This window comes from Equus caballus, chromosome 14 (genome assembly GCF_041296265.1).
Source record: "Equus caballus isolate H_3958 breed thoroughbred chromosome 14, TB-T2T, whole genome shotgun sequence".
Classification (NCBI taxonomy): Eukaryota; Metazoa; Chordata; class Mammalia; order Perissodactyla; family Equidae; genus Equus; species Equus caballus.
The window spans coordinates 95,550,100-95,573,462 of record NC_091697.1 but is presented as its reverse complement, the minus strand read 5'-3'; the positions used below and the strand labels follow the sequence as shown (position 1 = coordinate 95,573,462).

The following is a 23,363-nucleotide window of genomic DNA, read 5'->3' as shown; positions in this document are numbered from 1 at the left end:
ATCTACTCTTCTGCAGTTAAATGCATTTGTTGAGGTCTTAATTTTATTTATTACAGTTTTCAATTTAAAATTTCCATTTGATTCTGCTTTTATAGATGTAGTTTTGTGGCAAAATTCTCTATTTTGTTATCTGTTTCCTTAAACATTTTTATTGCAGTAATTTGCAAGTTGTATCTCAACTCAATATCTGGACTATATGTAGGTCTTTCTCCTTTGTCTGTTTTTTCCTTTTGGCTTTTCAGTCATTTGATGTTGATTCCTGTTAACGTCTGCTTAAGTTTACTGAATGGTGGGCACTGTGTATAAAAACCTGTGGAAGCTGTGGGTAATGTTATTCCCTCCAGAAAGGGTTGTTCTTCTGCCGGATAAGTTAGAGTAGGGGTGCTTCATCTTGAGCCCCTGTGGCTCAGGTGTTGGTCAAGGCTGTTTTGTTTCTGCTTGGCCCTTATTCTGAAGGCATAGCCTTTCAGGGGTCTCAACTGCAAGCTTTCTCTTTTAAAGGCCCTGAACTCATTGGTCTTTCCCAGCATGCTGAAACTGCTGAATGTGCTGGTTATCTTTGCAGCCTCTTAGATGCTGCTTTCTGCCTTCACTTCTCAGCTTCTCAACTTCCTGCCCTGCGCAGTTTAGGACTTGGCAAATGCCTTGAAAGGAAAAGCCATGGGGAATTTCAGGCTCACTTCACTATCATCTTGGCCCCTCAAGTCTTAGCTGCTTTGGTTGTTATCCAGTGACTTCAAACAGTTGTTTTTTGTTTTGTTTCGTTTATATTTTATCCAGCCAGGAGGGTTAGTCTGATATAAGCCACTTTCAGAATCAGTTTTCAGTTTACATTTTCCATTATTTTATGGCATTTGTAAAGCGTGAAAAGGTTTTTTTTTTATCTTTAATAAATGTTAAGCTTATACTCTGGGTGTTCTGCTATGGCCTTCTAACACTAAAGTATAAGATATAATCTTTGGTTAAAGTAAGAAATAGAAACATTTATTGAGTTTCAAATACATGAAGGCCCTTATTAAACATTTTATAAGCATTTTCAAGTCTAGGAGGAAAGACAGCACCATCAAATCTTCAAAAAAAACCTGCTATCTAATACTGTACTTACGTGTCAAATGAATTATAGTACAGCGCATACTATAGGAGGGCAAAAACTGATATTTACTATATACCCCTGGTAGGTCATTTAATCCTCAGAATAAGCATATGTATGAGTAGATGTTGTTTCCATTTTAACAGATGAGGAAAAATGGTCACTTGTAAAAAATTTGAAAATACACAAAATTATAAAGAAGAAAATTAAAATCACCCACAGTCTACTGAGAGATAAGCACTAAGAACATTTTTGGTCTAAGAACATGTCTAGTTTGTTTCCAGTGTGTATGAATGTATGTTATGTATCATCTTGAGGCAATGAGCTCAGAACATTTTATTTGCTTTAAAAAGTGTTTAGTGGCCAGCCCAGTGGCACAGCGGTTAAGTGCACACGTTCCACTTCAGCGGCCTGGGCTTTGCCGGTTCGGATCCCAGGTGCAGACGTGGCACCGCTTGGCAAGCCATGCTGTGGCAGGCGTCCCACATATAAAGTAGAGGAAGATGGGCATGGATGTTAGCTCAGGGCCAGTCTTCCTCAGCAAAAAGAGGAGGGTTGGCAGTAGCTAGCTCAGGGCTAGTCTTCCTCAAAAAAAAAAAAAGTGTTTAGATTGGCTGTGTGCCCTTCTAGCATTTCTCCTTCACTTTCTTTGTAACTTTTCTATTTGTAATGTCTTTTAAAATTAATTTACACAGTACTTAAAAACCTTTTTAACTTTGAAAGATTGATAACATTTCAAGTAGTGCAGACAAAAATGTTTTCAGCTGATATTTTCTTTCTAGTAATGGACTGGTACAATGGAGTATTATTTCTCTGAGAATTAATGTTAATTTTATATAAATTATAGAATTATGTATTGTGATTTGTTAAAAAGTTGGTATTAGTGTTTTAATATCATTTGTTAAGCCTCCTAATAACTTTTTTGTTTGTATTTTAAAGGCCAAACTGTTTTCAGATAGTCGTTCAGCACTTCAGTGAAGAACATTACATCTTTTACTTTGCAGGAGAAACCCCTGAACAAGCAGAGGTGAGTTAATTGTTTCTTTAACTACTGTAAACCTTGATAACCTTTATTTAGCCATGTTTTGTGTTTAACTAGAATAGAACACTGTTGCATTTAAGACAAAGCAATAAAAAGGATACCTGAAATCTAATCATCTTTTTATTTTAAGGAATGAGAACTTGTATGTGTAAAAAAAATTTTTGAAAGAAATGCAGAAAAACGCAGTGAAGGGTCATTAGGAATGAAAACTCCGTTTTAAATTGACCTTTAAAATCCTCTATGGTGTTGAGTCCAACTGAGAATGCTCATTTAGACTCCTCTCTGCAGGAGGGTGAGGGGCATTCTCAGTGCAATCAAAAGGTAAGCCAGTTAGTTTTGCTAACAAGCGTTGTTACTCTTCGCTGGTTGAACTACATGTCTAAAAACAGAAGTTCAGTCATCAAAAGGGAAAATATTTTAGGAATTTCTGTTTTTCTCTTAAGTTTAGAGAAAATGTCTACTTTCAGCAGTGGCCATTTATCATGTACAATGTTCTTCTTAAAACTTTTATTAAATTGTAAGTAACGCTGTGAAGAAATAATGTTTTTAAAAATCTCCTTTTAAAAATATTTTGATTTCTTTGACCCATAATGCTTCTGGTATTTAGTGTTTAGTGGTATTTTGTAGAAATAAGGCGGTGTTTCTTCTGTCTGTACTATATGGAAGGAACCTGAAGGTGGTTAAGAGGTCAAAGAATGCGAGTTTGTTGAAATAGAAGATAATTTGCCAACCCTGGATATGACGCAGATGCTTTTAAAACTAGATCCTGATTTGGGCCCCTGACTCATAAATTAGGAAAATATCTTAGACTCTAGGATAAACTTGATGAATGAGCCACTATGTTTGATGGCTCATAATTGAATGTCAAGTTTTAAATGTTTGCAGAATATCTCAAATACTCATTATTAACATATAACACACATAAAACTTTGTTCTGTGGGTATGTATCCTAATTTTTAGATGCAAAAAGTAGGGCTGAAAACATTTCAGTAACAGACATTTTTGTAAAATGTTATAAATTCAGAAGAAATTTAAACTTCAGTATGATATCTTCCAGCTATTTTACCATGTTCCCTCTTTCTAAATAAAGGTATGTTACATACCTTGATGACATTTCAGTATGTTTTGCATGCCTTAGCTGTGTAAATAGAACATTTTTTAATTGTATTTTTATATACTCTTTCCATATTCTCCATTTCCATATACTACTAAAAGTCCAAAAATACCACTGGTATTTCTAGTTTTTGTTACTTTGATGGCCTGTGGGGTCTCTGGTTACTCTCTTCTATTTCCAAAAGCTTATAGTAATTGCTTTGGTCTTAATTTGCTCTATTATAAAGATGTTTTCTAAACACTGACAGAGTTCAGATTCATTGAAATAGCCAACAAACTAAAGACATGATAGAGTACAGCAGTAGTACAGAGTTTTCTAGAAACACATAAGCCAAAGTGAAATATTTAGATTTATTTTTGATAACCTAAAACTATTCTCTCCTTTCTCCAGAGCACTAGATAGATAAACATTTTGAAATATAGCTGCAATTTAATTTAAATATTAGGCTGAAATATTTTTTTAAATCTAATATTATATTTGAAAGGCTTACAAATAACCCAGATCCCTTTCTACATTTCTGCCTATATGATGATCTGAGGTGAGGATTAGAATGAAATCAATCATCACATTATCAGTTGGTTTTGCAGTCAGCCGTCCTTTGACAAAATGCATCAAGTTAAATTCTGCTTTAGAGCACCCAGCGTGACAGCTTAACTGTACAGAAATTTTACTTTTTGGCTAATTAATGGCCACTCATTGGTGTACTTAACATTAATTTAGAGTTTCAACAGAAATACAATTTTTTACAGAATTATTATAATTGTTTTGGGCATTGTTTTACTTTATTGTGGCACAGATATATCAACGTGCAGCATACTCTATAGAAGTGGCAGTCAAGGGAAGGAAAGAACTATTGAATTTAAAAAACATTGATGATTGGAAACTGAATGGACTATCGCATAGTATATTTCTTTGAAATGGTGTTTTTTTTTTGTAGGATTGGATGAAAGGTCTACAGGCATTTTGCAATTTACGGAAAAGTAGTCCAGGGACATCTAATAAACGCCTGCGTCAGGTGAAAGTTAATTTTTTTTGATTTGTTATTGTCACATTTTGCTTTATCACTTTGCTGTATTTTTATTTCTGTGGGAACGATTTTAGGCAACATTTCAAACACTGTAGAGTTCTTGAGAGGTTAATCTTTTCAGGCATTTTATAGCCTTGCTTCCACTTCTTCAATAGCAGGAGAAATGGTTATTTCTTTATGAAAGAGAATGTTCTTTATATACCTGCTGGGGTATTTAGTCCATAATGCCATCTTTTGAATATATACCAATGATTGTTTTTTTTCTTCCACTTAAAATAACAATACCGAACCAATAACAATAGAAACTATTCTGTTGGGCACTTTTTTTTTCTTCAAAAAATTATTTTGGCCTATTTCAAAAAAGTGGAACCTAAAGGTACTTAGTAAAAAGATCATTTGACTTCAGAGTGTACTAATTCCAATAAACTTTTTGGTTTTTCATTTTATAGTAACTGCTTTTGAAACCTGTTGCGTAACTCTGAGGTCATCTCCTATCTTATTTAAAACCTTAACATGTCCTACATGTTGATTTATGGAAAGTTAAGCTAGACAGTCTCTCTTTCTAGGTATGTAAAGTCGACTTTACACCCTCTATTTCTTTGCTTTTTTTCTTTATAGTTCTCTCCAGGTAATTGTAAAAAGGTAATTTTAACATTCTTGGAGGGTTTTTTTGTGGAGGATTCGCCCTGAGCCAACATCTGTTGTCAATCTTCCTCTTTTTTTGCTTGAGGAAGATTAGCCCTGAGCTAACATCTGTGCCAGTCTTCCTCTGTTTTGTATGTGGGTCCCTGCCTCACAATGGCTGACGAGTGGTGCAGGTCCCTGCCTGGGATCTGGACCCACAAGCCTGGGCCGCCAAAGTGGAGTGCACTGAACTTAACGACTACGCCATGGGGCTGGCCCTGGCATTCTTGGAGTTTTAAGGAAAGTTTAGTACAATATTTATTTACCAGAGTGACTCTTGCTTTATTTATGGGAATTTCCAGTCAGCTTAGTGAATTTAATATATTGTTCTGTTGGAAGTAGATAAATTGTTAATATTTAGGTGACTACAAATTATATTCCCTGCAGCTGAAAGTCTGATCCTTTCCCCAGGGACATTTAATTATGCACATAATCATTATGTGTTCTCAAAACAGTTTACAATTTTTTAAGCTATGGAAAATCAGATTGAATTTTTATAAATTGTGTCTTGTGTGAAACTGTAGCCATGAAGTTATCCTTTGTAGGTATAAAATGATATAATCATAGCTAACATCTCGAGCCCTTTCTATGTGTCAGGTATTTTGCTGTGTGCTTTACACATATTATTTCTAATCTTTACAACAACTTGCAGTGGAGACTTTATCCTAATTTTATATTTGAGGAATGCAAGGCTCAGAGAGGCTGACTTGTTCACAGCCCACTAGCAGGGGTGGCAAGGGAGAAAGAGGCCCTGATGCTAGAAGGTACATGGTCTTAGTTTTGGCATCAAAACTGACAGATAACTTCTTTGGATCTGTATCCTTTTCCCTAAAGTGAGAATGTAGAATGAGTGTTTTAAAAATATTTTCTAGCTGTGAAACTTTTTATAGAAATAAAATCTTCCAGATGAGCATTATGTAACATACGGGATTTTGATTTGGGTGGATGATAGTTGTTTACTTATATTAATAAGTAAATCCTCTTCTCAGCTTCACTTCCTCTGAACCATTGTTTTATAATAGAAAAAGCGTATTTCATTATTTCTGTAAAAATATAATTGGAGGAATAAGTTGTAAAACAAAATTGCATTTTTTTTTTTTAAGATTTTATTTTTTCCTTTTTCTCCCCAAAGCCCCCCGGTACATAGTTGTATGTTCTTCGTTGTGGGTCCTTCTAGTTGTGGCATGTGGGTCGCTGCCTCAGTGTGGTTTGATGAGCAGTGCCATGTCCGTGCCCAGGATTTGAACCAACGGAACACTGGGCCGCCTGCAGCGGAGTGCGCGAACCTAACCACTCGGCCACGGGGCCAGCCCCAAAATTGCATTTTTTTAAGTAGGAAGAATTAAGTATGTGAATGTTGTATTTTATATGTCACATAAAAGGGAAAATATAATTGAAGGTCATATTTTTGCCAAAAAGGAAAAATAAGTCACTATTTTGGGTTTTTATTTTATGGTAATTGCCTCTGAAACCTAATGCATAATTCTTGAACTCTGGGGTAACGATTTTTGTGTTTCCTTCAGGTCAGCAGTCTTGTGTTACATATTGAAGAAGCCCACAAACTCCCAGTAAAACACTTTACTAATCCATATTGTAACATCTACCTGAATAGTGTCCAGGTAGCCAAAACTCATGCGCGGGAAGGACAAAACCCTGTGTGGTCAGAAGAGTTTGTCTTCGAGTAAGTCTTCTTTTATCATTACATGAAATCGTTTTTCTTTACCATATTGCATTCTCTTTCCACTTTTTTGGTCTCTGTATCTAAAATGTCAGAACAAGGTACCAAGTTCAGGCATTTTAATAGTACATACATTTTTTTCTCTATTGTATTTATTCACTTTTATTAGTAAAGTGCTATGTCCTTGGTTTTTCACCTAGTTATTAACATGAATTCGTATTACTAGAAAGTCCAAAAACATTTACTAACACACATAACGAAAATGTTTCCAGGATTTACTCGAGGAGGTTAAAGATGGTAGGGAAAGTATAATTTTGCTTGTCTGTATTCTTGTATACCAAATAATAAAAGGTGTTTTGAGTCTAGTTTTAAATCCAGCCTATTCCAGGTGTTTAGCAGCAGAAATAGGGGCTTATTTGATACTAGAAGTAAAGGAATGAGACAGCTGGATGCCAGGACGTTGTTAATTCCTTTTCTCCTTGCTCCTTTAGTGATCTTCCTCCTGACATCAACAGATTTGAAATAACTCTTAGTAATAAAACAAAGAAAAGCAAAGATCCTGATATCTGTAAGTTAATACAGAAATTTCTTTCTAAAATAAAAAAGCATGTTTTATATAGTTTTTAAATTCATAATGAAATGTAGTCTAAAATGAAAATTAAAAAATACATAGAAGTGCAAGTAGTATAATTTGAGAGTTTCTTTTTGTACCTCTAAAAGTATTGATTGTTGTGAAAGAAATGTCTAAGAAAGAAAAAAAGGCCAGAATTGCTAAATGGTACAAACTGTAAGCTCAGGCCCTTAAGATGAAATTACATGTCTGTTCACCCTCTGCTCCTCAGTGAACGGGCTGAAGAAAACAGCAGCAGTGGTCATCTTTTCGTGGTGCTTCCCCTATATCTCCTTTCTCCCTTTTACGTTTTTCCTACTTTCCTATATTTTGCTTGTAAGTGAAAAAAAGCGCTCAATTAAAAAAAAAGTCTTTAAACCACAGTACACGAGTTATTCTTTTCTGGTAGTCAGACCCTCCCAGTTCTTGTTCTCAGCGGCGCGTCTCTTCCCAGCCTCTCACTGAAACAGGTGGTGGTGGGATCCAGCGGCTCATATCAGAGTGAAGTAGGTTAATACCGTCTTAAAAGTCAGGCTCAGGGGAGGAAGTGGTAACAGTGTTAACGGACAGATCAAAGCCTAAGTTTTCCTCTATGTTTATTCTGTAATTTCTGTACTGTTTAAGTGCTTAACATTTTTTAGTGGTTCCCCATTACTTTTAAGATAAAATCCAAACCCCCTAGTAATGACACAGAAGAAAGGCCCTTTCCTCATCCACTCCGCCCCCACTTGCTCTCACTGTGTCATCTTTTGTATATCCTTCTCTTCAGCTATACCAGCTGTCTTATGGCTCTTAAATTATCCATGGATTTTAAAAGCATCCACAATCCCTTCTATTTGGACTGCTCTCCCCTCCGCCCCCTTCTTTTCTACTTAGCTATACTTCCAGAACCTGTTACAAGTCAGCTTAAGGGTTACCTGTTTGGAATGGATTTTTTTTTTTTTTGGAGGAAGATTAGCCCTGAGCTAACACCTGCCGCCAATCCTCCTCTTTTTGCTGAGGAAGATTGGCCCTGAGCTAACATCTGTGCCCATCTTCCTCTACTTTATATGTGGGACACCTGCCACAGCACCGCTTGATAAGCGGTGCATAGGTCCACACCCAGGATCCGAACCGGCAAACCCAGGCCGCCTAAGTGAAATATCCAAACTTAACCGCTGTGCCAGCCCCTGGAATGGATTTTTAACCTCCAAAGGCTGAATTACATATTATTTCTCTGTTCTCCAGTAGCGTTAACCACTCTTAACAGCACTTATCACACTGAATAATTGATTTCTTGCCTAGACCGTGACCATCATGCAAGTCAGAGACCATGTCCTAATCACATCTGTATTTCATATCCCTGTCTGTCACAGAGTGTGGCACATAGTAGGCATTCAGTGAATTAATGAAGCAAAGCATTAAGTATTGAATTTGTGATATCACTGAAAACTCCTTTAATAAAAAGCATTTAACACTATAGAGAAGACAGAACATCAGGAAAATTTGCTTGTGACTAATTATACTGTCGTCTTTTTAGACAGTAATCATTTGATGTTTTTCTATCAAAGTATTTATGCGCTGCCAGTTGAGCCGGTTGCAGAAAGGGCATGCCACAGATGAATGGTTTTTGCTCAGCTCCCATATACCATTAAAAGGTATTGAACCAGGATCCCTGCGTGTCCGAGCACGGTATTCTATGGAAAAAATCATGCCAGAAGAAGAATACAGTGAATTTAAAGAGGTATTAAGTTATTTTCCCGTCTAATTAGTTTTGATGGCACTAAGAGAAATATTTAATATTTAATAAAAGATCCACTAAGTTAAATATAGTAATTTCATCGCCTAGTGGCTCACTGACAGGCAGAGGTTGAAAAGCTTTGTGGTAGTATGATGTTGGTCTTAAGAGATTATAAATACATAGGCTACAAACTCATTCTATTTTTAATAAATTTATTCCATAGAATATATTCCTAAATATAAGAACATATTTCCTGTCAATCTCACTGAGAATGCCAAATGCTGTGTACTTTCAATAATCTGTCTTGATGTCATTTTTAGCTTATGCTGCAAAAGGAGCTTCATGTAGTCTATGCTTTATCACACGTATGTGGACAGGACCGAACACTACTGGCTAGCATCCTACTGAGGATTTTTCTTCATGAAAAGCTTGAATCATTGTTGTTATGTACACTAAATGACAGAGAAATAAGCATGGAAGGTATAGTATGGATGTGTTAGTGTGATACTTCTAAAAACTGGGTTAACAATTAGGTTTTATATATCAAGTACGTATGGACTCTTTCTTAGACTATATTAAATAGTTAAATAATTTTGCACAATAAGTTATTCTGTTTTTCCTTCATTAAAAATTACAGTTGGAATGTCAGTTTTGATTTTTATGCTGGCTAATATGGGGGGGCGGTTAGAACTTCCGATACAGGTTTTTGTCGTGGCAAATTAGTTTAGAAGCCATAAGAAAGTGACTTCTATGTCCAGAGCAATGGCTCACAGTGCTTGATTGTTAAGAATAGTTTGTATACTTAGCATGTTCTCATTACTAATTCGTTGCATAAAAGTTGGTGTCAGCTGCGTGTTATTTCCAGCTTCTATAATAGGTAGTTCTCAGGCAGGATGGCTGGGCACATATAGTGCTTTTTAAGGGCTTACAAATATATCAGAATGACCCATTTCCAGGACTTCGACTTAGTAACAGGGCTTGCTTCTGTTCCCCAAATAAACTGTAAAATCTGGAACTATTTGCTCCTAAACATAGAAAATGTAAAAATATATAGATTTGTCAGGAAAGATAAAGTCATGGTGCATATTTTACACTGAAATTGTCTTTTCTGATAATATTTGTATTTCTTAGGATTTTATTAAAAAGTCATTAATTAGCCATATTTTAGGCTAATAATTTATACTGGGATTTTATGTTATATTCTTATTTGGAAATTAATTCAGATCTTTCAAAGCATGGGCTCAGCGGAGAGCAAAGCTGGATTCTGGTCCTAGTTTTGTCACTAACTGGCTGTAAGGCCTTAAATCATATAACCATTCGAAGCCTTTGTTTTTTCATATGAACATGACAGTGTTAATCTCTAATCATGATGATGATCTAATGAAGTAATAAAGTCTTTTGAAGAGTTAAGTCTGCAGAAATATAGATGTCATTATAATCAGTACTTCAATGCTGCATGCAAATAAGCATACTTAAATGGCTGTAATTGTTAAGGAAAAAATGAATTCATTTAATTTCCAGTTTGGTTCACATTAGTACAGTCCTTTAAAAATAATCTTTTAATATTTATGTAGATGAAGCCACTACCCTATTTCGAGCCACAACGCTCGCAAGCACCTTGATGGAGCAGTATATGAAAGCCACTGCTACACAGTTTGTTCATCATGCTTTGAAAGACTCTATCTTAAAGATAATGGAAAGCAAGCAGTCTTGTGAGGTAAGAATTGAATGTTTTTAAGTATTTCAGCGAAGAGCACATTTTAATAGGTAATACTTTATAGCTAATTACATTTTAAGGAAAATATATTAGCTTTCTAAAATTATTCGTCAGAGCAGTTATATCTTTTGTAATAGCTTTAGAAAAATGTTATGCAAAACAGACTCTTTAAAAAAGATGTACTTTATTTGGGGATTAAAAACTTCAAATTGCACCAGAAATTCATGAAGGTATTTTATTATTTCTCCTACTGTACTAATGATAAAAAGTATATGCTACTTTCAGAAGGTGTGCATAACATAAATTGAAGTTTTTGCTAGAGACTTCTGTTGTATAACCTAGGTAAGTTCTATGTGGCATTTCATAATAACTTCTAGGTTTGTCCTTGAAGGTTTTTGGTGGGGGGCAGGGGCAGGGATATGAGATAATCCCCTCAAAAGCAAATAAAAACATCCTCTTAGGATTCATTCTTAAGGCTTTAGTATAAATTCATAATAAACCATTAAGATAAAGAATGGAATCTCATTTATATGGCTGCTGTCGCATTTTATTTGGAAGGTAGAGCAACTACAAAAGGAAGATACTAAATATATTTTTTAGATCTGATACAAAATTAATAAAATAAGCAATTGCTTTTGATAATGTACACTGGGGGAGCTGTTAAATGTTAATTCTGCACCAAGTTGTCAATTTTTACTAATTAAAGGGTAGAAATTGATGATTTAGTGTTGAAAACCTGAGGTGGCCCCATAGTGGACGGACCTGTAAAGGACCCAGCAGAGGAGCAGGTCTGCAGAGTCTCTGGATGTGGGATCGAGGCTGGGGAACTGAGACTTCCCGGATAAATCTCCTCCACTGATTCTAGATCAGAACGCTCAGATTTTAAGGATTGCTGGAAAAGTTTTGAGAAAGGTTCATGATTCTGCTTAAGGCATTTGGTATTTTATTAGTCATTAAATAAATCTTATTCAGAAAAGCTTTTCAATATCAGTTTTTTCCCTGAAATAAATAGAATTAACATAGCTTTTATTATAATAATATGGTGATCTTTCTTCACATTTAAATACTCCAGGTATATTTGTGAATTTGTGGTCACTGAAACTGGGTTTTTTGTCTTCTAGTTGAGAATACTATATCTAAAATAAAGTCTAATCCAATTTTGTGTGCCTGTAAAAATCTATGGTAAAGTGTGGTAAATGAATAGAACTTTACATACTGGTATTAATCCCAAAGCAACTGAAAATTGTTGAATAGTCACTTCTTGCTCTTCAGTTGAGTACTTGAGAATTGATGGTAACAAACCCATTAGGAGGAGTTCCATAGAGCAAACTACTTAAAAATTCCCATTTACACCCACCCCCTAGAAAGGCTAATGCAGAATGAAAAATAGAAAACCTTAAAAACTAGAACTGTTTGATTACCTTGCATTTGCATTTATCATTGCCAAGGTGCATTTATATTGATTTATTCCTTCTCTTAGTTAAGTCCATCAAAGTTAGAAAAAAATGAAGATGTGAACACTAATTTAGCACACCTATTGAACATACTTTCAGAGCTTGTGGAGAAAATATTCATGGCTTCAGAAATACTTCCACCGTAAGTGGTGAAATTTTAATTTGACAAGAAATTGTATATCTGCATTTTGAAAAATCTGTATTTCTAAAACGTGTAAGCTTTTTCACTGTCCTGATGTAATATTCTGAAAAAGTTAATCTTTATAAGATGAATTGTGTTTAAGGAGAATGACTTGAAGAAACCATAGTGAAATAGTTACGTTAAAATAAAACAAATCATGTTTTTAATACAGGCCAGTGTCTGCTTTACATAGTAACTTGGGGAATGAATAGAGACTCACAGTCCAGATTTGAGGAGATCATATAAAACATGTATCTGTCCAGTCTCTACTTGACTGTCTTCCTTAAAATGTCCACCGGATAAGTACTCAATATCTGCTTAGTGGCTCCCAGAGTTCGTAAACTCACTTATTCACATAGAAGTTGTTAAGTCAAAATCTGTCTCTAAGCAGTCTCAAAATGGTAAGATTGTTTAATGTGAAGGATTGGCTAAATGAATTGCTGATGAAAATTTATTTAAGTTTTCCTTATCCCTTGCTAAATGTGTCTATCATTACTTTTAGCAAAGTACTTTTTGGGGGGAAAAGGCCAGTTGCATTAAAATGTTGTGTATTTGGTGAATTAAGCTTTTGGCTGCACTGAGATCAGTAGTGTCCCTTCTTTCTCGATTGAGATGATTGTGTTATTTTGGCAGGACACTGAGATATATTTATGGGTGTTTACAGAAATCTGTTCAGCACAAGTGGCCTACAAATACTACCATGAGAACAAGAGTTGTTAGGTAAGGCTCATCAGTTCATTTGTTACATCATTGTATACAGCATGTATTGACAGTCAAGGGGGTAAAAATATGTGAAAATTTGAGACTAACAGTACTAATTCAAGACCTTTCTCTTTTATTTTTATGTCAGAGCCCTGTTGAATATTTTCTGGGTTCAGATGGCTCCTAAACTTTCACTTACTATGTTTGTTGTTTGGAAGGCACTATGCATTTCCTAAAAACCTGAACATTCATTTACAGTCTATTTACTATTTGGGATTTTTTATCTTACAGAATGAAGTTAAAAGTTATATAACCAATAAAATCTGTAGGTAACTTGATATAGTACTCTTGATACACACATACATGGTATATACATACATATAGGAAGAGAAGAAGAGGGAAAGAGAGATTGATTTGGTGCTAAGAAAGAAGAGCAATAATTGAACCGTTTACATATTGATTAATTGGTTTCTAATACAGTCTGTCCCTCTGGGCTAATCTCCAAGCAGAGCCTCTGGTTCTGAAGCTGTTTCAGTGTGCGCATTGTGCAATAATTAGGAGGAATAGCTTTGGCAAGTCACAAAATTTTGTAGCTTATATAAGGGGACTTCATTATTATTATTTTAACTGATTTTTCCAAGGAGGAAGCAAATCCGTAGAGGTTAAATAGTTTGCTTAAGGTTGTCTAGAAAGTTGGTGGTTAAGGCAGAACTAAAGGCAAACCTTCTAGGACCCAATCTAATATCCTCACCAGTACTACAGGCTTTTGTTAAACACACCCCAACTCCTTCAAGACAATTGGAAATTTAGTGCAAAAACACCAGAGAATATGGGAGTGTAATAATAAAATAATTTATTATGTAGGATATATACTGCCAGTCATATTATATCCCATGGAAAAAAATTAGGCAACCAATAAAGACACCAATATCATAAAATTAGTTTTGAAAACATGTTAATCCTGCCTCCAACCTAAATTTTGTAAAAAAGCTTCTACTCTTTTTAAAGGTAAAATCTCTCTTGGTTAGTAATGATATGACAAACATTTAAGAATTGTAGATTCTGTATTTCTTGGCTTTAGTAGTGATTGAGAGGAATAGAAAATTACAAGCATATAATGTTTTATCACAGTTATCGGTGTAATGTAAATTAAAACTATTCTATAAACTGTAGGTTTCAAACAAGTATAATTGTTAAGCAAATACAGCAGGAAATTCTGCTATGTGGATTGTTTGATACTACAGTGTTTTACTGGGTAGCTATGCCCAAGTTGATGATTTTTGTCCCTAGAGCTTTTAAATATATGTGTAGGTACCTAGTATCCCTCTTAAATTTAAAAAGACCTCTCAAAACTCTCAAAGAGTAGATGTGCACACCGACATTCTTGTATGTTTGAATGTTGCCAGGTTATATTTCAGATTCAAAGGTCTATTTAAGCATCTAAATGTTTTCAAGCAAGATTCTTCATAAATTAATTTAAAAGATTGAAATTTAGACTGAATAATTGTTGTATATTATAATTGCAATAAATGCTATTGGAGAAATAACATATTCATTTTCTGAGAGTCCAAAAGTTAGCACACTGTCATGTTGGAAGGTAAACGCTGAGAAGTTGGGTCATCCACTCTAGCAGACAACAGAGACTGCACGATTAGTTTAATCTCTAGAAAGAATTTGATCAACTATTTTGGGAATAATGCTCATCTTTACAAGGAGCAAGTGAGAGGTCAATTATTAGTATGGATTCCTCTTAAAAAGAAATTAGAGAATAATGTACATGATGACACATACTCTCTACCAGTAACTTAAGGAGGCAGACTAGGAATTGCCATAGAAGCTCGCAGTTTTACATTATAACTGTTCCCTGAGTAACATTAGCAGGTATTTATCATATATGACAACGTTGTTAAGCCATGTGTTTTTATACTGATTTTTGTTTTTGCTATTATCACTTTATAATTTGAAAACGTTTTCTAACTTTAGAAAGCCTAGCGTCTTTCTTTATTGCCATGAAAGCTTTCAGCTTTCTCTTGTATATGTTTTCATTTATCAAGAAGTCACTTTTTCCCTAGTACAGTGGATTCTTATTTTTATATGAGTCATCAACAAAATTAATATAATTGATTTATAACTGCCTTTACTGGGTGTTCTGTTTAAAGAAAGAAAGAGAAGTGAGAGCAGGGAAGTCTCAGACCTTATGGGACTGTGCGTCTGTAGGAAGCTTTGTCTGTAGTCCTCTAGAATTTCAGAACTTCTTAGTGTTCCTAAGCACACTGCATCCTCAAAGTAAGCAGAAAAGGCGCTACTAGCTTAGAATAAATAAATAATAGACAAGACAGTAAACTGTACAGATATAACTTAAATCCTGCCAAGGTAAATCTAAAATTCCACCTTTGGGAAAAGTGAATAATATATTTTAATGCAAATAAGTATGTTCTTAAAGTATGATACTTTAGCTTATTATTTTCTTAAAGCCATATTTGGGCTTCCCTACCTTAGTTTAAAGTTCATGGTTCTACGAGTATAAAAATTTTGTTTATATTTATTATTTTAATGTCACACTTATGTAGTAGTTTTCTAAAGAAAAATTTCCCTCCCATTCAGTGGTTTTGTTTTTCTTCGACTTATCTGTCCTGCCATCCTGAATCCACGGATGTTTAATATCATCTCAGGTAATCAGCTTTTGATATATTTTGAAATTTAAAAAATTAGAATGAAGTTTCATACTATTTTGGTAAGGTTACTCATTTTTCCTTTTTTTTTTTATTATCAATTCTAAGACTTGGCATAAAACATTCCAAAGCACCTTTTTCTTCTTTCTTCTTTTTGCTACTTTACCTTTTCTTTCCATTTTGTTTCTTACCCTCTTTCCATCTGATACCTGAAGTCTAAGATGGCATGATTAGGCACACGTTACTTTTTTCCATTCCTACTGTGTCTCAAACTCTTTTATGATGACTTTTTCCAGTTTGCAACTTGGCTTTTGCAGGTTGGGAAGAAGAGCTTTGTGTCCGTTTTAAGCCCTCTCTAGACCCTGTCACTGCCCCTGCTAGTTGAATTTTAAGATCAAATTAAAATTATAGCTACAGTTGCAGTAATGCTCTGTGAATACTTATGAAAATTGCCTCTTTAGAGCTTAGAGATTTCTTGTCACCAGTTGTGTTAATTGGCCATTTTAAACTCCAATAAACCAGATGTGGTTTTACTTATCACCCATGTATGTCCATTATGGAATGACTTTCCATTGTTGTAGGCTTTTTTCAAAGAAAGGTAAGAGTGATATTTGTGACTATGAATGTAATAATGAGCCATCAGTAACAGAATGTTAACGCGGAACACTTTTTCTTAATTTGAAGCTCAAAGTTGTATAAATAAATATTTTGGAATACTTAAGTTTTCCCTTTATAGCCATCACATCTCTGTAATTATCTTCTATTGCTGCTAAGACAGTTAAACCTATGGGGCTATGGTTTAGAATTCTTCTAGAGAGATTTATTCATCTAAATGTTGGCCTCCGAACCACTAGGCAATACTATTTATAGTTTACCAGCTTAAGATACAAAGTAAAATCTAAACCAGTCAGTCAGGCAGACTACCCACAGATTTTTACTGTTAAATAATTATCTTAAGTTTCAGCGCTTATATTTAATAGCCATAAATACTCTTCATTTATGTTCTAGTATCTGTATTTTATAGGGAAATGTTTCCTGACTAATCTTTAAAATATTTTAAAAGTTTATTAAATTGTATGTTTTTCTTCTCAAAATAAAGCAGAGGTCTCAAACTTTATCTTTGTTGTTGAGCTTTAAATGAAGTATTTGTAGTCAGTGAAGGTTGGGAGCAGGGAATTGCTCAGATTGCAAATTGCCAACCTGAGTGGGTTGAAATTAGCTTTGTGCATTGTCTCGAAGTGTGTGCAGTGTAACAGTCTTTTTAGCAATAAAGATAAAGCTTTGAGGTATTTTGAAATATTATCAACCGGTTGGGAATTGCTGAGTCTTATAGAACCCTTTCCACAAACCTAGAAGCACTGATAAGTATATTCAATTTTTACCCCTTTAACTCAAGTTCTTTTGAATTATACAGGTCATACATTTTCCAAAAAACATTATGAGTTCTGAATAGAAGAATGTTAGTACTTTTAACAGTAAAGAAATATTAAAGTGCTAAATTTATCATGGCTTACTTGGAAGTATCTTTGGAGTTGGTGTCATTAGCTGTGCCCAATTCTCTTATAGATTCCCCGTCTCCTATTGCTGCAAGAACTCTGATATTAGTGGCTAAATCTGTGCAGAACTTAGCGAATCTTGTGGAATTTGGAGCTAAGGTAAAAACATTTTGATACTTTAAAATGTCACAAGGAATGAAACATCGACATGGTAAAGCCGTAAAACATAGCTTAAGTAAATTTTTAACAGTGGATATTTCATAAACAGAATTTAGGTTTTTGTTGGTATGTTCACATTTTTAAAATGTTTAGATTTTACAGTTTAATAATGGAATTTTTAAAACCACCATTGTAGGTATTATGGAAAAGTATTTTTTCAATTTCCAGTATACTCAAATTCTACCACTTTTAAATATAAAAAATCAATGAGCGTATTTTTAAATGCACCCCAACCATTTTAATATTTATTTCACAATAAACTATTCACTGTAAATATTAAAACTTGGACTAGTTTTTAAACACCTGTATGTGATCCCACTACCTAAGGATGATGACTCTTAATATCCTGGTAGGGATCATACTATCACACACCTGCTTTTGTCAACATGTGACAAACTTCTTGCCGTACCTGGGAATATATAACTATTTTATTATTCTGAATGATTATGTAGTATGCCATCATGTAGATGTTAAGTAGTCCTCTGTTGGATATTTAGATGGCTTCCAGTTTGTCACTGTTATAAATATTGCTGTAACAAATATCAAACTCATCCATTTATTTCCTTTAACTTTGGAGTAAAATTACTAAGACTCTTTGCTCCCTACAGCCTTGCGAAAACTCAATGAATATTATTCTTTTTAATTTTTGCTGATCTGAAAGGCGTAATATTACTTTCTAGTTCTTATTTCATTCCTCTTGGAGAGACTGAACGACTTTTCACTTGTATTTTGTTGGAATTGACTATTTAGGTCTTTATCTCATCTTACTCAGTTTCTCACTGATTTTGAGAGAGCTTGTGTTAATACTGACCCTTTACTCTATTACAACACAGCATATTTTTAAACAGGGTTAAGATTTTCATATGAAGAGCAGTTTATATGTATGGCTTAACTTTTGAATTTACCTGAATCCTGAGGCAGGTTATGAGGGATGTATTTTCGTATTGCAGTCCTCATCACACTGGATTTCAGTTCCCTATCTTCTCTGTGAGATTCTAACCTCTGGGTTGGCCTCATGTTTGTCTTGGTGCGTGGCAAATAAGTTTCCCAGTAATAATTTTTGAATGAATTACATATAGCAATTTGTGTCTGCTAGGCTATGTGTTTTGATTTGTTTTCATCCAGAATTTATTTTTTCATTAAAATTACTCCAATTCCTTAGTAGAGCTGCTTGTTTATATTAGAAGGAAAATACTGTTATTGTATGCTTAATTCTTGTAAACATGTTTTGCTGTTGACAGACATAATTAGATTTGTAAGAATTCTTGCTACATGTATGGTTTTTTAATAGATTAGACAATAATGTTTGTTCTTGATGTATATAGTAAACTTTTCATTTTTACATTTTTAGGAGCCCTATATGGAAGGTGTCAATCCATTCATCAAAAGTAACAAACATCGTATGATCATGTTTTTAGATGAACTTGGGGTATGTATATAATCTTTCAAGTACTTTGAGAACTATATTTAGTATAACTGAGTAAGCTCATTTAAGCAACAACCTTTAGAAAGATTTTCTATCTAGAATTTAAAAAAAAAAAGAAAAAGCTACATATTTTTGTCTACCTTCCTAAACAAATTATTATAACCATTTACTCTTACGCTAAATAGTTGGCACCAAGCATACACTATTGTGGCTTTTGGACTTGTGTCAGTTTTTAGTTTCTGTCTCATCTTTCATTATCCTCTCAGCTGTTCATCTCACAACTGTGACATTCTTTTGCCACTTTAGCTACTTTTACTTTGCTGCTACTTTCTGGAATGTCAAACAAGATGGATGATCTACAGTTCTGACCAGGTTAAATAAGTAAATGGGTTAGAGAACGAGTGTTCTTGTGGCTTTTCTAGGAATAACATACTTCGTTGAGTGGGATTACCTATGCCTTATTTGGGCCTTTATAAATAAAATAGTGATTATAAAATTTAAAATAGGCAATTTTTAAATAATTTCTAAGACTGGATTTCTTAGTAAAGTTAAGTTTTCTTGATTGTTATAGATTTTCAGATATTGAATCGATATAAAACTAAATAAATAAATTAGAGTTTGGTTCATATATATAGAGACCAGAAAGGGAGCATACATCTGTGAATTTAGCTGGGTGTATGCTGGCTATAGAACTCTGAGTTGCTATAACCTGTGTCGTCTCTACTAGACTGTGAGCTGTCTGAAGGCAGATACTGTAGTGTCTTCCATCTCTGTGCTCCTTCATTCTCGGAATGAACAAGTGAATAACTGCAGCAATTAATGAATTAAGAATGAATCATATTTCTTTATACCATAGAAAACTATGTCTTTTCCAGTTTTTAGGAATGTGCAGTTTTTAGGAAGGTATTGGCACCACTAGGGAGAGGAATAGATTTATTCAAAACTACTGGTGATCTGAGCACATGTTAATGCTCTAAATAACATCACTGGGTGCTAATAAAGTATATCAACTTATTATAGTGACTACGTTACTTTATGAAACCTATCTGAAGATATCATATTGAATACCGATCATTTCCACACGTTAGCAGGTGTTTTGGGCACAGTCCACAGATAATTACAGGCCTGACAGAGTCTCATCACACTTTCATAAAGTAGCTCTTACTTGTACATGCTGGTCCACTTGGACAAACTATAGTAGGTTAATAATGAAATTCAGTCTGAAGGAGTGGAGGAATTTTAAATTTAGGTTACATTTAATCCAGATTAGCAGTTAATGCTTACATTGTTTATTTGCCATATGTTCCAGATCTAGGAAAAAAAACACTCTTTATCAAGTTTAGGAAACCCATTTATTTAGAATAGCAGTAATACTGCACAATATTCTGCCATGCTATGGAAGAAAATGGAACCTGGTTTTGATGTGAATGCTGAGGTCACAAAATCTATGTTTCATCAGAATTAGCACTGCATATTACATTTCAGTGTGTCCTTAGAATTTCAAGAGACGTTTAAGAGAATGTTATATGTTAAAAAGTCTATCTACTATAACTAATTAGGATATTTTCAGAAGAGACTATAAAGATTTGTATTTCTAAATGCAGTTTTTTGATTCCCTTAAAGAATGTGCCCGAACTTCCCGACACTACAGAGCATTCTAGAACTGACCTGTCCCGTGATTTAGCAGCACTGCATGAGATTTGCGTGGCCCACTCAGATGAACTGCGAACGCTCAGTAATGAGCGTGGTGCACAGCAGGTAGGTTTTCGGCAGCCTTCGTTAACAGTGTTTCATTAGCACTTAAGCAGAATGTCAGCATGAGACTCTGAGAAATAATAAATAGCTGAATTATCGTCATTTTTATTTTATCAGTTACATTAAATTTTTAAGAATCTGAATCATAATCCAAAAAGATTGTGACAAACAGGGATAACAGGCACAGACTAAGATATGTATTTTTGATACTGCAAAATGTCAAATCTTGGTGTTGAGACTAAATTAATGTTAATATTTTGCTAAGAAATGGTGGTGTTCATACACTCTAGTGGCATGTGTGAAGATGGCAGATGAGCTAATGATAAGTCACTAGTGATGTGGCTTTTTCTTTCTGTTTCTCTCTCTCTCCCCGACACAGTGAGTCTGTGGCCAGATGATTTGCAAGCTGTCAAACACATGAGAATTATTCAGGAATTTTAATAAAAATATTTCAAGCTCCAGATCCAGAGATTCTGGAGTGTGGCCTTGGAAGTTGACATTTTTAATAAGCTCTTCCTGACTACTGTCACTACACTGGCCAACCGTTTGGCAGGGAACCTTGTAGAAGAGATTAAAGCATTGAGTTTGGCGATTCTGAGTTCTTTTCAACAGGAGATACTAAAATCAAGTTTAGATTGTCTGGCTCATTAAGGTTTCCATCACTTTAGAAAACTTAAGCAAATATGCACCATGGGCCTACTTAATGTGCTCAAGGCATGTATAATGTCTTCTTGCTACACTGAGGCTGGGTTTATTATATGACTTGCTTTAAATATTAAACTAAAAATAAAATTCTTATCGGAGAATTTGGCCCAAATAAGACTTTTAAAGAAAGGTAAAGGAGCTGTTTGGTTTAATTTTAGGCCCAAGGTAGTCACATTTCTTCCCTGATTCTTTAAAGCATTCACTTGGCTGCAAGTTAATTGCGCTTTTGTGATCTTATAGGGCCTAAGATGTGTCATTTATAATGATAAATCTGTCTTCTGGCAAGATGTTCCATCCTGGATTGTTCTAGCATAAGTAGATCTGAGAACGCCAAACAAGTGAATTTCTATTCACTTCAGGGTACAAAAATTCTATTATGACCAAAGATATTCAGTCAAGGGCTGAATAGGAACTTTCATAATTTTATGCTTTGAGTAGAATGGTAATGTTATTTTATGAATTCCTTTGAGTAGACAGGGCATTTATCAAATACAAGTTCCCATCCCTGAAATTTCTGACTGAGCTTTCATTTACTTACTAATTATTTTCATACTGTTTTTCCTTATCTAGCATGTATTGAAAAAGCTTCTGGCTATAACAGAACTGCTTCAACAAAAACAAAACCAGTATACAAAAACCAATGATGTCAGGTAGCAGCCTTTGCCCAAGTGTTCTGCATGGATTCAACATGGCAATTCACATCAGTATAATGTCTCCTTTGCTCTTGCCAAAAAATAGCACACCTTTCCACATTCCAGTGATGTGTGAGCTATGCAAACAGAACTCAAGATTCTGCTGGTGAATAACTGCCAGCAGCTTTGTAAGCTATCTGTGCAGGATATTTGCACTTTTTCCACAAATGGAATCAATCTTTACCAACCTCTGAGCCTTGGTGTACAGATCACCTTTCACACAAAATGCTATGACTGTATCTTGAACTTTGAAAATATATTTTCAATACATCCAATTGCCAAAGTTTTGCTGTCTCTTGGAAAAAGAACTATGAAATCAACTGACAAGAAAAAGCATTCTCTGTTGACAATTGAGTATAACTGGATTCCAGACTGTTCTTACTGTAACTTCTTCCTGATTAGGAATATGACCATTTGACTGTTCAATGACTTTATTTGTATTTACAGTTTCCAGAGTTTGCCATTATAATAGGAACAATCTTTGCTGTATACTTTTTTAAAATACTGTGTGCTATTTCTTGCTGGAACTGTTGAAAGAAAATATATAGAATGGATCTATTGCTCATCAGCTTTATTTTTTAAACATACACTTATTTTGTTGGAATTGTCAAAGACTGTATTTAGATCTCATAATGCTTTTGTTAAATGTTTACAACAGTAAATAGTTTGAATTCAATAAATATTATTGGTCATTGTATTGATCAATGCATGTTACCCATTCAGCCATTTTCTAGATTACCAATTTCTTTATGTGTTAAAAAATACCCTACAATGCTTTTGTTGAAAGTATTCGTTCATTAATTCCAAGTTGATTTTGCAAACCAGTCACTTAACAGCTATCCATCTTTGAACTTCTGACTACTTGTTTATCTGCTGGATATTTAGTTTGACTGTATAGTTTTATTTGCTTCTATATGTGTATTTTTGTGAAGTATTCACAAGGGTTAAGTTAAAATAAAACCAAGGGATATCTTGAATAACTGATTACTTTTGTCTAAATACAGCTAAGCATTTAAGTTCAGTATTTTCTTCCCCTTTTAGGGGCAGTTCAAATTTAGAACCAGACAGAGCAAGGCCCAGGGAGAGGCTGAAACTTCAGATTTTTTTTTTTTTTTTTTGGCCAATTGTCTCTTTTGAAGGATTCCATTAATGTATTCATTATATATTAAGCAACAATTCCTTCCTTCTCATAAGGGGAGAGAAGGCACACAAAAAATGTGGCAGAATATCATCCGTAGTCAAAGTGAGCAAGACAGGAGCTAAAGGAGGTAATGGGAAAACTATTTCCACAGTAAAGAAAAATTTTCTAAAGGTCTGGATTCCAAGAGCAACAGTTTATTCTATCCCTCTGACGTTCAAAATATAGGAAAAAACAAAAC

The 23,363-nt window shown here is 34.4% G+C and overlaps 1 protein-coding gene across 1 annotated transcript in view; it reads left to right on the top strand.

Moving 5' to 3' along the window:
* Positions 1 to 22,968, top strand: part of RASA1 (RAS p21 protein activator 1) — a 101,752-nt gene extending 78,784 nt beyond the window's left edge. The window contains exons 12-25 of the mRNA XM_023618035.2: positions 2,030 to 2,117; positions 4,184 to 4,261; positions 6,481 to 6,638; positions 7,127 to 7,203; positions 8,796 to 8,968; positions 9,286 to 9,445; positions 10,540 to 10,682; positions 12,163 to 12,278; positions 12,951 to 13,037; positions 15,624 to 15,691; positions 17,258 to 17,346; positions 18,758 to 18,835; positions 20,456 to 20,590; positions 21,863 to 22,968. Coding sequence (XP_023473803.1) covers positions 2,030 to 2,117; positions 4,184 to 4,261; positions 6,481 to 6,638; positions 7,127 to 7,203; positions 8,796 to 8,968; positions 9,286 to 9,445; positions 10,540 to 10,682; positions 12,163 to 12,278; positions 12,951 to 13,037; positions 15,624 to 15,691; positions 17,258 to 17,346; positions 18,758 to 18,835; positions 20,456 to 20,590; positions 21,863 to 21,946 — 1,534 coding nt within the window. The 3' untranslated portion in view covers positions 21,947 to 22,968. The remainder of the gene's footprint in view (positions 1 to 2,029; positions 2,118 to 4,183; positions 4,262 to 6,480; positions 6,639 to 7,126; positions 7,204 to 8,795; positions 8,969 to 9,285; positions 9,446 to 10,539; positions 10,683 to 12,162; positions 12,279 to 12,950; positions 13,038 to 15,623; positions 15,692 to 17,257; positions 17,347 to 18,757; positions 18,836 to 20,455; positions 20,591 to 21,862) is intronic.
* The last annotated feature ends 395 nt before the right edge of the window (positions 22,969 to 23,363 follow it).